Source organism: Poecilia reticulata, chromosome 3 (assembly GCF_904066995.2).
Source record: "Poecilia reticulata chromosome 3, P_reticulata-male-v2, whole genome shotgun sequence".
Classification (NCBI taxonomy): domain Eukaryota; kingdom Metazoa; phylum Chordata; class Actinopteri; order Cyprinodontiformes; family Poeciliidae; genus Poecilia; species Poecilia reticulata.
Genome location: NC_088832.1, coordinates 17,147,098 through 17,164,499, shown reverse-complemented (window position 1 = coordinate 17,164,499; position 17,402 = coordinate 17,147,098). Strand labels below are relative to the sequence as shown.

At 40.6% G+C, this 17,402-nt stretch overlaps 1 protein-coding gene across 7 annotated transcripts in view; it reads right to left on the bottom strand.

Moving 5' to 3' along the window:
- The window catches only part of sox6 (SRY-box transcription factor 6), a 139,804-nt gene that overhangs the window by 11,905 nt on the left and 110,497 nt on the right, over positions 1-17,402 (bottom strand). For all 7 annotated transcript variants that reach the window (XM_008405228.3, XM_081605163.1, XM_008405230.3 and 4 more), the window contains 4 exons: positions 15,143-15,292; positions 12,489-12,657; positions 12,203-12,390; positions 2,496-2,601 (listed from right to left, as the gene is read on the bottom strand). In XM_008405228.3, coding sequence (XP_008403450.1) covers positions 2,496-2,601; positions 12,203-12,390; positions 12,489-12,657; positions 15,143-15,292 — 613 coding nt within the window. The remainder of the gene's footprint in view (positions 1-2,495; positions 2,602-12,202; positions 12,391-12,488; positions 12,658-15,142; positions 15,293-17,402) is intronic.

Sequence of the window (17,402 nt, the reverse complement as noted above, 5' to 3'; positions counted from 1 at the left end):
TAAGCTGTGTTACACAGCGTTATCTCTGATATCTCGTGTTCTCCTTGGTCTTTAGAATGCTGTTTGTTCAGGCTTTTTATGTAACACAATTTCTTGATACCAATAAAAACATTCCACACTCTATTTACAAAATAAGTGTCTTTTGAAGGTAATCGGTTACCTTGAGAGGAGAAAGGGATGGCTACGGATGCTTGCCGCACCTTTTAGATTTTTATTTGTGAAGATTCTTGACAATCTTGTTTCCATTTTCTTCCACGCCACAGTTACACTGTAACTCTTTGTTGGTCTATCAAACAAAGAGGCACTAATAATAATTTATAAGTAATGTGAAAAATCTCAAGAGGAAATTTTTCCAAGCCCCTGAATCTTTCACAACAATGCAATGCTGCCATTCTTCTCATTGGTTCCTCTGACGGTTTAGTGAAAGTCTGTCTTAGGCAGAATCCTCTTTTTTTTTTGTGTCATCAGATTTACCTAATGTAACGTTTCTCTAAATTCTGTTTCCTTCCTCCACATATCACTCTAGCATTCTATAGACGTTGGAGATATGGTCAACTTTAAACAAACATCTGATTCAGTAGAAGAACTTTATGCTGCTACTCACGAATGAATTAAAGTTCAGGCTGGCCAAGTACGGTACGGGTATTAGCCGTTGACTCACATGAGCTGTTTGCCATCCAGAAGCAATCAAAAGCTTTCATAACAGGCACTGGCTGCACACTGCATCTGCTTAGTTTGGTTGTTCCGTCCTGGAGGGAAAGCTGCTGCCGTCTAGGGCCTTTCACACCCTATACATTTGTTGGGTGGGACACCCAGTAATTTTCTCTTTGAGGAAACACCAAAGTATATGCGTTGTGTTCTGATCTACTTGGGAAAAAGTGTGTTAAAATGCAGATGTTTCCAAAGTAATTTCCTTTCCGTCTGGGGTGAAAATTCTTCCAAAAAAAACTAATTGCATTACTCATTTTAGATGTCTGGGAAAAATAAATTGGTCTGAATTTAGTGGAAAAGCCACATAAACTTTAGTAGATATTTTTATTTTATTTTTTTTTCACAACAAACGGGAAGTATAATGTTTCGGGAGAAAAAAATAACATCTGAAATTACAAGTTTTTTTATTTATTTATTTATTTTTAAAAAAAATCTAAACCTTGTTTGAAAATCTGAGCAAAAACTAGCTACAGTAACACTGCTCGTGTCTAATAACATCATGTGCCACGGAGCCAGGCATTCACTGGTTCAAGGAGATTGTCAGGAGAGTTTCAAATGTAAACAGGTTCTGAGAAGAGTAAACAATTTGTTGCTCACATTTTGAAATTCCTCTTCGGCTTTAATCAGTATTTGCCTTCTTGTTGCTGTTCGGTTTACATAGAGATTGATATGCATTTGTGGTGCAAAGAAGAAATGCAAACTGTTTTGAGTTATGAGTGTTGCCCTGTCTCAAAGTCTTTATCCGCCCCTCCCCCTGGGAAGCGGACCTATCCCCTCTTCTAACCTCTGTCTGCTCCTAATCCATAGCCCACTGGGAACACTGATGTGAGGCGTCTGGCGCTAGCTTTTCCCTTGGCCCTGAGAAGGACTTAAAAGGACACAAATGCCCTGGTGCGCACTGTGTTTCTGTCCTGACTCCACGGTAGCCACAGAAGGACGGTTCCCACCGGGAGAGGGAGCGATGAAAACACATCTGTCCGAGGAGTCAGACGGTTGGGATGGGAGCCTCCGCTGTGGCTCACATGGGAAACATGTCAATGAAGCCGCAAATTTCACCTCTAATTCTCATCTTCAGGATTGGGTGTGATGTGAAACGAAACAGGGTGTGATACAAACGCTTCAAAGCTGGTAAACAAACGTTTCATGGCTTGTCTTCCTGTTTTGTTTTATTCATTTTACAGACAAACTTAACATATTGTCACTTTTTTTTTCTAAAATCACTGCAAAATCTTCACAAGAGTTACGTAAAATGCTGATGGATGATGTTGTCCTGAGAAATAGTCATTTCTTTCACTCTTTGCTGCATCAAAGATCACTCAGAAGCACTTCCAGACTGAAATGCCATAGAAACTGCCACAAATATTTTTGTCGAACAAATATTGGCGCACCGAAGCACTCCATGGTTCCGCCTAGGCGCTAGCACCACAAAAGTGGATGACGCTTTGTCACTTTGGTGCAACCAGAGTTTGCACCACACTGCCTGGGACCTCAAACAACTACAAGAGCAACATGAGCCAAGCTTGGAAATTAGCCAGCTTTGTCCTTGTGCCCCCTTCTCCACCACTCACCTACCTGTGAAAACCTCTGAGTCAAAGCTCACTTTAAATCCAATTCACTCCAACTCCAACTCCCAAGAAAATTCTCTGACACAGCCATTGCTGTGCTTCCCAGGAACCGCACTTTTACTTTTTGCAGTGAAAAGTAACACTCCATAAACACGCTACAAAGTTTTAATGAAAGTACTAATTCTGAGGTTTGTATCTACAAATTCGTTTAGCCCTTACCGTCTAAATCCTCGGGCCTGGTGAGGTCGATCACTCTGTGGCCGATTTTTCCTTCCTCTCCCAGTTTGCCAAGGTGGTGCCCGATGCTGTCGAAATGCACCCTCTCCTGCAGAATAAAAAAAATTCAAGATGTCTGGTTAAAAGAAAAAAAGAAACTCGGGTTAAAATTTCAACAATAAAAGAAGCTGTAAAAATCAGAATCTGAATAATCTGAAAATTTGAGAAGCAGAAAAGGATCTTTGACAGATGCAGGTTTTTTTATAGATAGATGGAGTGTGTTTTTATTTTCTCTCTCTCTCTGTGTTCTCTATTCAGTTTAAGTTGACAGGAAGGAGAGAAACAGTAAGGGCCCAGGGGTGCTGTAAATAGATTTACAGAAGGATACTTTGTGATCCCAAGCACACAATGGGGCTGCGGCCCTCTTTGCAATGCTCAGATTTTTCTTCCTTCATTGCCGTCTCCGTCAGCCTCCATCTCCCCCAGTCTACGGCACTGAGAGCTAGGCGCCCATCATTTATTCAGGGTTCATGTTTTGGTGAGCGCACCGTGTTTTCCCGTTTGTCATGTCGCTTTGTGCTCAGATTAAACTTGGCATCATGTTGTACTTGAGCACAATGAAACCCTGTCATTCAGCACTCCGTGACAATATTAAATGTCATGTCCGTGTGCATTTACAGAATAAAATAACAGCTTTCGGAGGGCCTCTGAATAGTTGCTGCACATTACACTTAATGTATTATGCAAGGGGAGAGAGTGCCGACTGCTGCTGGCTCCATTGTTGAATGACCTACTTCCTCTGTGAATACACGGAGCATTAGCAAAGGGCTGTCCTGCTCTCTAAAGACTCAACTAGGAGATGGACACTTTGACTCTGCATGATACAAATAATACCCCCACCCAGGTTTTTTTTTTCTTGATGTGTGTAAAAGCAGGCATAAGGAGAAAAATAAACAACAACAACAACAAAAAAACCATTTGTTTTATATGCAAGGTGCATGCATTCAGTCTTTTGCGATCAACCCCGTGTGAACAGACTTTCAGGTAGAGTCCATAGACTAACATCCCCCCAGCAACGTACACCAACACCTGCAGACACATTAATTTTTCTGTGCATTTAATTGTGTTTTTTTCCTCATATAGAGAACTCCTATCACAAATCAAATGAATTAAAATGAACTGGCCTAAATTGTAGTTTCTAAATATCTTTTTTTTTCTTAAAAAATAAAAATCATATTGGCAAGAATAGCCTGAAGTAATTACAGTGCATTTACAAAAAAATCCCTAAAAATTCTAAATATTTCCTTCCTCCTTTGTGTGAGCTTTTATCCTTGCATATTGAAAAAAAAATATGACAAGATGAAGGATGAAGATAGTTCAAGTGCATTTGAGCTCTTTCACAGCATTTTGATTTTCTTCTTGCTTTTATTTATTCAAGAACTATTCCTCAAAAGAAAGGAATGTGCGAGAGGCAGAAAGAGCTCTGCAATTTACCATTATACTTGAAGGAGCACTCATTATTTATGACCAGCTGAGTGATTCTGATATACAATTAACCACTACCTGCTTATGGCCTGTGATTAGAGGCTGTCTGTCTGACGGCCCTTTGCTTACTTAAGTGTTTTCTAATTATGACATATGCGGTGGTCCCTGCTGGGCGAGAGGACACTTTGTAAAGAGAAGACGAAGTATGGGGCCTTTTCACCATGACACGTTCTGTGCGTGGACATGTGCGTCGCGCGCGTACAGAGCCCTATCCATCACCCATCCACGTTATTGCTCTTAATGAAAGAAGCCAGCAGCCTGATGACAAAGTGACTGAAGTGCGATTAGCTGGATGGTGGTGCTCCACATGCTTCCTCTTGGACAGTCCGGTAGGAAGACACAGTGTTCGCTAGTGCTGGATGCCTGTAATAAAGTAGTCGTCTCATCCCTCTTCTGTGCTTCGCTGGCCCTTCTTGATCAATCAAGTCCTTTTATAAACTCATGATCATTAAGCATCATGTTGGGCTGGGGAGAAGCGAGGACGGGGCGATCCGTCAATGATTTTCATTAATAACTAGCGCAGCGTTGAGCATCTTCCTCCACTGCACTGAGTCATATGATCGCTGGAGATCAGCGCGTTAAGACAGCTCCAAACAACGCTGAAAGAAAGTCTTGTCTAGGGGTTGTTTTGAGGTTGTTTCACTTTAAGTCAACATTTTTTTTTCTTACATAGAAGCCAGCACTTTGTGTGCTACAATATTATGGTCTAATTAAAGTAAGTATTGCTCTGCTGCTATGCTAATTAATACAAGCCTATCAGTCCAATACAGCGTCACAAATTTTCATAAAATTTTATATACTGAGTTAATATACTTATTGGTTATAGGTTTGGTAATTTATATCTGTGAATCAAAAATATAGCTGAAATTAGGGCCATAAGTTATCTGCACAGCACTGGGGTTTTGTTTTAGGGCTGGAAAATATTCAGTGAACTAATGCTTCTTTACTGCCCACGCATCAAGTGCTGTGATAAATTAATGGCAGTTTTATTATTTTATAGTGTCATTAAATTTTTACTGATCACTCTGACACAGCGGAGTAGCAAAGGACATGCAGTATCTGGGGGAGGTGAGGGGGGATGGGGGGGTGCCGCGGGAAGAGACGAGGAGGCAGGGAAACGCAGGCCCATCAGTGTAAGGCTAATATAAAAACTGTATTTATAATGCAGAGTCAGAGGGAGAGATGCTGAGAATTAAAGCTGGGAGAAAATATATGCGAAAGAGCTGTCGCTTAGCCCAAAGAGAACATAAAAACAAAACAATGTTGGTAAAAACAGATAAAGATAAAGAATCAGGAAACAAAAGATGTAACAGTGCACATTATACCCCTCCCTTTTGACCACAAACAGCTGGCAAGCTACCAGTCACTCCTCTAAATGACTTCAGCATGCAGCTCCCCACACCGCAAGTAAAATTACAGCAGTGCGCTCCGAGCTGCAGTGGAGGACTGCCACCCACAACAGTCTCCTCTGCCCTGCCTGTGCAGCCTTTTGTCTGTGAAGTTTAGAAACAGATGTAGGGCTTCTTAAGCTGCACATGACTTCAGCTGGCAAGTGAAGTCGGTGAGGAGAGCCAGAGAGGCTGTGAGTCACAGAGGAAGGGAGAGAAGTAGAAAGAGGAATAGATAGCCGAATCTGTGGAACTTCTTGGGCGAGGGAACCCAAAAGGGCTCTTGTCAATGTTGCGAAGAAAAGCTTTAATCTGGCTGGCCACAGAACATGCGCTCGAGGCCCTCTGCTCTGCCCACAGGGCGTTTTCTGGGCAGAGGCGGGTGGCGGACGGCCCTGTGTATTGTAACTCCTCTTGCCCTGGATTTCGGCAAAGCACTGCCAATCATGACACTCCTTTTCTCTCACGTCTGTAAATAACCTGAGGCTATGGGAGAGCAATAGGCCTGAGATTGTTCAAATAGATCTGAAAAAATATCTACACTGAGCAGTCAGGTAGATGCTGTGAAGACGGGGGGAGAGTTTGTTCTTTTCATGTTGATCTTTTCTTCATATGTACAATTTCTCCCGTAACATCAAAAAATACCTGATGAAACGCATACGTTGAAAGTTTCTCTGCAATTTTGTCAATTAAACTCTAAGCACTTGTTTAAAAACGAAGCAAAGGAGGACAGATACTTAATTGTATCTAACAGCTAGAGCAGCAGGGTCTGAGATAATTTATTTCAAGTGTTTTAAAACTAAAATAGATTTTTTTCTTTAATATGTATTCCAAATAATTATTAAAAACACTCACATACACACATAGATGCTTTATAAGAGACAGACGGAGATAGTATGAGTAAACTCGTAATGCCATTTTCAAATGACGGTTTCATTTAACACATAAAAAATTATACAAATGAACAAAAGGGGAAAAAAAAAGAAACATTTAAACTAACTATCCAAAGCAGCCAGTGAAATAATAACTAGCCCCTATGCAGCTAAAACTTCTATCAAGTATTTACAGTAACTGGCATGAGTCTTTTAGATCTTTATGAAGAACATTTGACCCACCCTTCTTTTGAGGAATTGTTATATTTCAGGCTTATTGGAGGGTTTATGAGTGTGGACAGCTGTTTAGGCTCATACCACAGCACTACAATCAGATTTAAATCCAGACTCTGACTAAGTAACTCCAACTTTATTTTGTTTTTTAACCGTTCGGAATTGAACTTGTTGGTGTTCTTTCGAACATTGTCCTGCTGCACAATCTGGGTGTGCTTAACCTGAAGGACAGACATTCACTTTCAGGAATTCTGTGAAGAGAAATCAGACAAAATGTCCAAGTCCTGATGGTGCAACCATTTCACCACCAACATGTTTGACTGAAGGACAGATGTTCTTTTTGGTCAGCAGTATTTTAATCCTTGGAAATATCCACAAATACCATTTTTTCCCAGTGTCTTGCTTAATGATGAATGCTATTTTCACAGGACTGTAAGTTCACAACAAAACATCATTCATCTTGCTGTATTTTCTTTTCTTTCATAAAAAAATATTTTATGTGAATTAATGGAATATTGACACCTACTTCATATCTGACAAGAGTTACTGCTCCACATTGAGATTCTTCTTTATGCTTGTCTTCTTTTCTCTGTCACTCTGGAAAGTGGATGATGGACTAGTTTTAAGGCTTTCGTATTTGAAGTTTCTAACAGCTGCAAAATCCTAAATTGCAACTTATATCTGATAATGTCCATTTCTGGCACTTGTTATATTATACACCTGGCATGTGGTACATTGAAGGCAATAGTTCAGACCACAATGCAGTGCTTTGTGTATTGAGCGTCAGTCACCACTGTGTTCTAAACCTCTTGAGAGAAGACTGAGGGTTGCAGGCTAAAGCCCTTAACAATCCGTCCCGGTCCTGCCGGAAACAAAGACGGCACCTCGCCATGGTAACAGTTTCTCGCAGTTCGCCGCCTCATCTGGTTTATATTTTTATTGTAACCATGTTATTTATAAGTCTGCAGCTTTCCAGTAGTTTAGAGCAATTTAAATGTTAAGTACATCCAGGCATGCGGTAAACCCGCAGGTCCTTTCATGGGGGCTTTTGCTCTTTTTCTACCCAGAGCTGTCCGTTTGCTGAGGCTAATGCAGGCAGTGACAGAATCAACAGTAGCCGCCACAAAAGGCTGGCATCTGTTCTAACATATCACAGAGCGAAAACAGAAAACTATTCTGGTTCCGTTTGCTTAGTCAGGGCATCACCTCATTTCTTTCAAGGGGAACATAGGCTCCTTTTTGAGGAAATATTGATCATTTAATAAGATAAAACACAGTTGTGAATTCCTCTAAATAAACTGACATAAACATAGCTATGAATCAAAATGTGTTATTTGTCAATCTCATTGCTGTGACAATTTCTCAATCCTCAATTAGTGCACAACAGATGCACTAAATATGAGATGGGCCTCAGCCTTTACCCTTTTTTAAACCCTATGAGTAACTTACAGCGGGATATTACACACTGCTGCACTAACACTTTCACATATTGACAAAGCCCCGAGTCGATTCTATGGTGATTCCAGCACAACTTCAGCAACACCACAGACTGCGAATAGTTTTCTGTAGTACATTCTTTGCCTCATTCTTTCTCGTGAGCACCTTTTGGTGAGGAGCATCATAGCCTTCAGCCACTTGAGTCAGTAGCATTTCTGAGCGACTGTGGAGAGCAAGAAATTCATCTTGTTAAAAGGAGGCTGGGAAAATACTGCCAAATCAACCCACAAAGATGCAGCCTCCATGCTTTCGACGGAAGCAAAAGGCTCGACTCAGGACAGTCCCACATCTGCGCAGACACACTTTTGCATTATTTTTTATTCTTTTGGCAAAGGCGAACAATTGGACAAAGCATTAATGTAAGCAATCTTCACAATAGCAATTGCTGGCTACAGCCAGTGCCTGCGAGCTGAGCATAATCTAATTTGGATGGGCAAACCCTTGTATGCCAAGGATTTACACTGCAGCCAAAATGCCTTGGTTTGCAATTTCCAAGACAGCAGTCGAAAAGGAGCAGAAAATTGCTTCCAGGGCTGCAAAGCAGACAAGATTATATTCAAAGTCTTTGTGAGGGCTTTGCCTGAATAGAGCCCTGGCATCACATGCATACAAACACTTACATGTGGTTATATGCACACGCATATGCAAACACATGCACACACACACGCGGGGGGGACAGTGCAGCAACTTCAACCAATAGGTTAGGAGTGTGGATTCTGTGAAGCACAGGTGTAATCTCCACTTGAATATTTACAGGCTGAGCTTTGGGATACAAAAAATGGACAATTGTAGTCATCAATACTGAGGAGAGGTGGTGTTGTAGGGCAGAAGGGGCAGCTCAATAGGTTAATACACTGACCTTTCCCCTTTTGATTCCAGTTAGGGACTTGTCAGCAGAAGAATACATTTTATCTCAGACTAGCTAATGGACGTCACATATTCTGTGTTTTATTCGTGTTAGTGTCAGAGAAATTGATGCGTCACAGTCAAAAATAAGTTTTACCAGAAAAATCAGAGTTCTGTCACGACACTGTCCACACAGGTGAGGTTTTTTTTTGGCAATGTTACTGTTTTTTTTTCAGTTCTGCCATATTATACACTTGATCAGTAATAATGTAGATGTAGGTCACAATAAAGATTAAAATATTAAATAAAATATTTATTTTTTTTTTTTTTGCTCAGTCACAAATGACTAGAATTTTTTATGGATGCTAAACCCTTATGTGCTTCAACTCACATGTCTCATGATTGTATGTTTTTTTTTTCTAGTTATGTATAATAATTATAAGATTGATTATGTGACTTTTTACCATTTCATAACAACAGCACAACTCAAGCTACTTGTGTTTTCCTGAAATATAAGTCTGAATTCTTAAGGGAAGGTTGCTGAACAATCTGTGTGTTTTTTACTAAGCATTCCTAGAGGTTCTGAATGTTGTAATGAAAATTTGGCCCCACAGATATTCAATGTTTGTCCAGCATACAAGGAAACAATTCAGTTCATTACAGATGGCCTTGCATTGGCTGTGTGTGACTGCAGAGCTGCTGGTGCATTCTAGGTAAAAGCTTCCAGTGGGTGAGGAGGAGATTGTAAATAATGGAACAAAGTAATTGCCCTCTGCAGACAATAATGCCTTTAGATAAATATTTCAAAAAGGTAAATTGCAGAAGGGTTGTAAAAAAGGTTTTATTGTACTGATGGGATATAGTAAATACAGACAAATAAAAAGACAACCAAGTAAACCTGCTCTTGTAATGCATGAATATTTTACATGTCCTCAGGTTAAAGGCTTATATACTGCTGAACAAAGTCCGATCTACCCCACGTTCTCCTAGGTCAGAGGCAAGAGAGGGAGGGAAGACGAGATGAAGGCCGGGGAGGAATGCATTGTACTGTTCAAATACACTTTGTATGAAAAAGATGAATTGATCTATCTGTAAGCAGCACTTAGACCCACTCCTCTGCCTGGTCATTACAGCGGGATAAATCAATATTTAATATCCCCCTCTAACAGCCACACTGAATGATCTTAACCTCTCCTTAATCCCATTTATGTTACCTTCCAGAATCTTCTTCATGTAAGCTCTCACTATGATAAACTTCCAAACAAGAGACTGAAAGGGGAGCTATTAAAGACCACACCATATTTATGTCAGGTGAGGAGCTTCCTTAAAATATTAATATTCTGAAACTGACTAAAGTGAAAGCTTTTATCTGAACCATCTGAGCCTTTCTGTTGGCTTGTTGCATCAGCAAAAGACTCTCTCGCCGCTCTCATTTAAGAGCTGAATTATAACTCGCTGTCCTTTATTTGCGGCCAAAGGATGAAGATTATGGGGGCAATTCTTTTAGCTGACTTAATAGAGCTTATCTCCACCAGACTGTCCTGGCAGAAACCGCATCATTAGAGCTAATGTATGACAATGCCTTGCTAAGATGTGGACAATGAAGAAAGTTTTTCATGAGTTTGGGTATGGGGTAGCTGCTTGTCCACAACAGATAATGTGCTGGTGAAAGAAAAAACGTTTACACCCGTGAAGCAAAGCTCAACACGACTAGACATCCTGACATGGTAAAAACAATTTGCTAAAATTTGGCATGGTTGTTTTAAAAAAAACAAAAAAACAACCATGGCAACCAAAAAAGTAAAACTCTGTGGCATGACAGCTACCCTGTTTCTTTTTATGAATTTAAGTGCATAAACATTACCTGTACTGCTTTGTCTTAAGTAGATTTTGGCAACAAAAAAGAATGTTTGAAACATTAAAATAGCTTCAAGTTTTCTAATTATCTGCAGATTTCTTTCGTGCTATAAGTATTTAATCTTAATTTTCCGCAAACACATACACACCAAAACACACAGCAATTCTTCCAACAACTATTTTAACATTGTCTTTAGAACAGGTTCTGTCAAGAATTCAGATAAAACGCCCGAGAAGTCTCTAAGAAGTATAAATGGGAAGTTCTTGTTTTTATAAAGGCTGTTGAGCTCTACTTACTAAGGACAATGAACTTGTCAGTGTGTTGCTTGTGAAAAAAAAGACATTGTTTAGTTAATGCCGTCATGTCATGGCAGATTTTACTGTTTTTTTTTTTTGTTTTTTTTACCACAGGCACACCTTTATTGTGAGAAAGAAGGGCAGCTGTACCAACTCATGCAGCTGAATCTGGAAAAAGAGGACTTGCATGAAAGGCTTTCTGTTAAAGACACCCCTGTTTCGAAAAAAAAAAAAAAGAAAAGAAAAGGAAGCCATTTTTTGCAATAGTTTGCTTGGATAACCAAATTTAATCCTATTTGATGAAGCTATTTCTTTGAGTCTAAGTGAGTTGATGGATTGATTTCTTATTGTAAACTTCTTCTTGTGGTCATGGAGTAAACACCAGAAAGAGGGTTCATCCCTGTCGTTTCAATTTATCTGCTGCACTTCAGTAAGAACATAGCTGATTGCCACCTGCAAAGGCAGTAATTTCTTCCAAACACGAAATTAGGAGGAAATCAAAATAGATATTCATAGACTTTTTTACATATACATTGACCTAGTTGAGGGTGTTGGTTGAAAGTGTCAGGTGCTGAAATATTAATGAGCATCGCTCCCAGTTTCTGCCTGCTCCTCACAGCCAACTGGCAACATGGCATCAAGCTGAAGAGAAGAGGACAGCTTTTTTCTTTCCTTGATTGACTCATCGATTGAAGATATTTTTAAAGGGAATCCCTGGGAGTGTGTGCTCCTGGTACAAAGCAGCCCCATCCCGTGTCAGGGGACAGAGAGGGCTGCAAGTCGGCTTTAATTGGGCAAAGACTTCAGAGTTTTCTTAACCCACACCGGGCACTGCCATGGCCTGTCACGGCCCTCACACCAACATCAACAACGCAGAAGCCTCTGAGCATGCACACAGTAACACATTCATGCTAATTTGAGTAAATACACATGTGCAACCGGTCTCTGCCAGCTCTTATCAATACGACCATCCTGGATGTTGATTAGAGGAAATGATTAGACGTAAGAATTACTGCCGTCTAAAAATGTTCCAGTTTCTTCAGTAGTTGATTTTTTTTCCCCATTTATTTTCTTTTGCCAGACACAGCTACTTATTTCTTGCTATCTAATGAAAAACTGTTGTGGATAAGGCCTAAACCAGGGACAAAATGGACTGCATGATGTTGATTCTGACCTTATCAACTCTACAGTGGTTGAGGCCCACTGAACTGAGGGCAGACAGCTTTGCGTCTATGCCCTGCTGGTGGTGTTGCAGCTGCTCCCTCTGGATCTGCTCCCTCATCTTCCGAGCCTCCTGGATCGCCTTCATCACTGTGTCCTGGTCCCCGAACAATGCGGTGGAGTTAAGAGTGGACAGAATGTCTACGCCGAGAGACAGAACAATTAGTTCACTGCATCATAAAAACAGCAGTTTCAGCAATTGAACGTGAGCAACTGTGGAGTGATTTTGAAAGACAAACCCCGGCCGAGGCCTCCTCCAAGCGGGCTGGGGATCCCGCCTTTGCCAATGAGACTGTTAGGGCTACTTTTACTGCCTGGGAACAGGTTTGATGTTGGGGATGTCGGAGATTTGACCATTTCTGTCGTCTTTGGCCGAGCAGACAGGTTGAGGGGCTGCGTTCCCTCCTCCTACGGCAGCAGAGATAGGAGCATGAAAGAAGACAGATGTGAATGGGCTCCTCCCTCCCCTTCTTGGAGGAGCTCTGGATTCCCAGACTGCATGCTTCTTCTCCTCTGTTTCTGGTTAATTACAGAATCTCTATCCTGACCAACAGCTCCTTCCTGATGCCCCCTTCTTTTTGTGTTTCTTCCCTCATCTCTTTCCTCTCCTCTTTTTCTCCTCTGCGATCTTCCTCGCAGTCGTCCGGCGCCTTTGTTCACACTAATTAAAGCAGATTCTGTCTCTCTGTACATCTTCATCTGTTCTGCCTCTCCTCCTCCCCGCTCTCTGTGTCTGCACTCTGGTTCGAAGAATAAATAATGACCAGATAACAGCGGTGCCAATGATCAAAGACAGCTGTTCCATTCATCAGATGTCGACTTACATTATCTACTTCATTAACTTGTTTTCTAATTTCATTCCTCATTTGTGCATACTTGGTTTTTATCGTACGCTTTGATATGCCCGTTCTAAAAAAAATATAAAGTGCGATCTGGCTTTTAGCTGAAGTTAAAGGAGGATGTATTTGTTTTGTACTGCTTGACTGGTTACAAATGCAATATGAAGAGCAGGACTTTCCATGTAGAAAATTTTAACCAACTGAAAGTTATTTACAAAGGGGAGCCAGCCATTATAACTTATTTATAAAATACATTATATGTTGGTTACTAGCTTGACTTATTTAATCATAAAACAGGATATTAGGCACATTGACGTCAAGCAAGAATAAGCCTGGCACAGAATCCTCAACATTTAAAGGTACAGTATGTAACTGCAGTGCATTTCTTTAGACGGCCATAATTGTTCAGTTAGGAGATCGATTTTTTTCACAGATTATGTGTCTTTACATTCTGTCACATTATAGTGACAGTTATAACAAATATGTAATTTTTTTTTATAAAGGCTACATGCTGCACCTTTAATAGCATCCTTAGCATATAAGATTAAACATCTATGAACTTATTTCAAGCTTGAAAATCACAGTAACTCACTTTTTTACCACTCATTGCACCTCCTACTAAACAAATGTAACTGAAGAAATTTGATTATTGCATGTTAGTTCTGCAAGTTGATTGCTATTGAGGAAATGTTGATTAGTAATCCTTTACTTGATGTTTCCAAGGAGTATAAATACAAGATAACAAAGAGGTCTGTTTCTTTTAGCCACCCTTTAATATGGGAAAGACAAGACTACTTGCCCAAACCTGTCCATATGCACAGTCAGAGCAACAATTAATAAGGTTGAATCAACTGAAATTGGCACCAATAAGGGTAAATAAGGACAAGTTTATTTTACCACTAATTTTACCACTAAATTCTGAATTCCATTAAACAATTCAGGGGTGATTTCCTGATTTCAGTCCAGAATCGTAATGTACCGGTGGATTGCGCAGTATAAATATCATGAATTCAAATGTAGACTTAAGTCGTCATGTTCTGTTTCTTTTAAGAGCCAGAGTGTCTTCTTGGGAAAACATATGGTTGAAGCACAGTGTCCCGGGGCCGTGTTATTACAGTGCCAGGAACAGTTTGTAAAGCAGCGAAGCTGAAAACATACAAACAAAACTGAAGGCAATGTGATTCCACTGGAGTGTGGAGAGAGAAGGAAGGATGCCAAAACATGTTTAATAATTATTTTAATTCATTTTAAAATATAAACCCCAACTCTATGCACCTCAAATTGAAATGTTAATGTGGTCGTGTTAAAACTGGACGTATAAACATCAATCTGGTCTGATGAAGTGAGAATTAAACAAATTACAGCTGAATAAAGTAAAATGGAAAACCAAGAAGGGAGGGGACCTGAATGGGTATGTGTCCGTGTGTGTGTCTTTTAGTGCAAAATGAAAGAAAAGCTCAAGTGGTTTCCCACCATGATTTATGGTGCTCCTCCATTGTGATATTATTAAGCTAAACTACTTCAAATGGGCATATGTTTCTGATTATGGTCTTAGTGAGCAAGAATGATGAATGTGTCCTTTTCTTTGCATGAAGGCTGAGTCAAGTCATACCATACAGAAGCAGAACACACATCCTGCATTTGGCTTATTTGCAGGGATAAGAAAAACATAAAGGTTGCTGACCTTACTTGTTGCTGTGCTTTTGTCTACGGTTGTTACGCGCTGGTGTAATGGGTTTATTCCATCTTAGCTTAAAAAAAGGACCCGACTTTGTGGAATAACATGTGCTCCAAAAATTACTGACTTGGAGTTGCCACCACTATAGAAACCACATCCACAAAGTTCTGGTTGTAAGAGAGGGAGCCTTGTTAAAGCAACTCAGATTGATGGCCCCACGGCGGCCCGGCCTGCAACCAGTTGGTTTTAATGTTCGAGTTACTGACTATTGTAGCAGCTAGTTTATTAAGACAACAACATCTGGGTCAGGCTATGTCAAGTATCGCATGAGGTCTGGTCTGGTTGGTGAGTTGGTTAAAGAAACTGCGGGCTGTACCTTTACTTGAGTGATGGGGCTTGAAGAACTTTTGTCATTCTTCAGAGATGATGGAGAGATGGGCCCACTGGTGTTGAGGGGCTGTGGTAGAGGAGGCATCTTGGCTCCAGGAGACACCTGCATGCTGGCAAGCTGGGCGGCGTACAGTTGCTGTAGGGAGGTGGGAGAAACCAGCAAGGCGTTCACATCCACATCCAGCATACATTCAAAGTTTTATATTCTCTCTTTTCCTCTCCCTCTCTGCCTCTGTGTCTGCCTTCATCCCTCCACCCCACTTCTCTTTCTTCTACGTCTTTCCTCCCTTTCCATGAGGCTGGCATTGAACCCTCTTCAAAGGTCTTAACTGTATTTCAAAGGCTGAACCCAGAGAGAGACAGCAGTCTTAAAAACCATACAGAGATGGCTTTCACTCAAAACACTTGGAGCCCCTATTTTCCACTCATCACAGAGAAAAGTTTGCTGCTTGGATGCAAGTGTGTTAGCACAGAGACCTACGCAGCTCACTATTGAAGTTTCTGGCTTGTGATTTGTCTCTGCCCAGCCATCAGGGACCACCCCCCTCATCCCACAAGCACCTTCAGCTGTTGCCATCACAGAATATATTAGACACATTGTAAGCATTTGGAACCTGCACAAAGAGGACTAATATAATCAAAATTACATTACTAACATCGGCTGGGAATAAGTTTTGACCCTGAAAACTCAACTTACATGCACATCGCTGGGATGATTACTCGACTCTGGAATCTGTAACTGCACCATGTAATGCCTTGCTCACTGCAAGTTGTGTTTGTGTTTATTATTAACCATTCAGAAATAGAAAACCCCTTAATAAAACACGACAAGACTGGATGCATAATTTTCTTTGCACAGAGAGTTGTATAATTTGACAGTGCTTAAACTTTCCATAACGTGATGCGTGTCATGATTGGACTTGAGATGTGTCTTGGGGCAACTGGCACAAGTCCGACACAAAGAGCTACTGTCTCAAAAATGTGTTCCTTCACATCCTTGCCTTAGATCTCACTTTGAACAGGCAGGGTTCCTTAACCGGCTCACCTTGCTTGTTATTCTCAGTCTAGGAGGTAAAATGTTCAACTTGTTCCGTCAGTGCCAGTTAAGAAACTTTATCTCATTTTGTGGTTTGATCTGCTGCAGTTGTGCAAACGGTGTTTAAAAAAAAAAAAAAAAAAAAAGGCCACCTTGCCCCAGCTGTCCTCACCTTTGCTGGTTTGAATGAAGAGGAAGGCAATATAAAGCATGAAGTCAATGTAAATATCTCATGGTATAAACCCATATGTGCTCTTCTGAGAAACTTTATCACTCCCACTCATGCACAAAAGGTCCATTCTTCGAGGGGACCTAGGATAACAACAGCACATGGGCAGCGGAAATGACAGCCTGATTATGTTCCCACAATGATAGTGCTGCCTCCACCTCTCTGACAAACAGCCTTTTGTCCAGGATGGGAGACACAGAAGTCGACTTAACCCCAATTTCTTCCCAATCCAGACAAGACTTGGCGATAGAGGAATTTTGTGTGTCAAGGGGAGGCAAAAAGTGAAGAATCTTTTTTTCTGGAAAAGGAAAGAAACTTAGGGTTTTCATTCAGTGTCTGTCACTCCAGGCTACATGGAAATCTTAGCAGATGTCTGCTTGACAGATGTTTGCCAATGGGCCTTATGCTGGGCATAACCCGACCTTGAGTGGGAAGAACTTTATTGTCCCGGAAAGAGAGCTTAATTCGACTTTGCCTCAAATACCACACAGTCAGGAAACTGGCTTTGATTAGCAGGTCAGTGTCACTGTGCGAGAGGCACGGGCTCCCTTTGTGATTAGGCATATTCTGAAATCCAACGAATAATAAATATAATCAAGAAAAACAAATGCTTTTTTTTTCAGAGATAAAATGGTTTATTTCAGACCTTCTCACACAAGGTAAGAAATCATATGAAGACCGAGCTTGAGTAACAACCAAAACCATTTGTTAAATGTGACAAAGCATCTCTAAAGACTGAAGACATATATGTCTGCATCCCTTAGCTGATGTTCTTTGATTTATCGTTACCCCGTTTGATATTTACTTCCAACTGGGGCAGAAAAGGTTTCATATTAATTTTCGAACTGAGATCAATGTTCTGACTGTGCTCTATTACTTTTCTTTCAATACATTTCTCCTTTTTTTATGTCTTGGTAATTTAGAACTTTAGAAATTGTAAACAAACATAAGACCTAGGGACTCAATTTTGACTCCGTCATT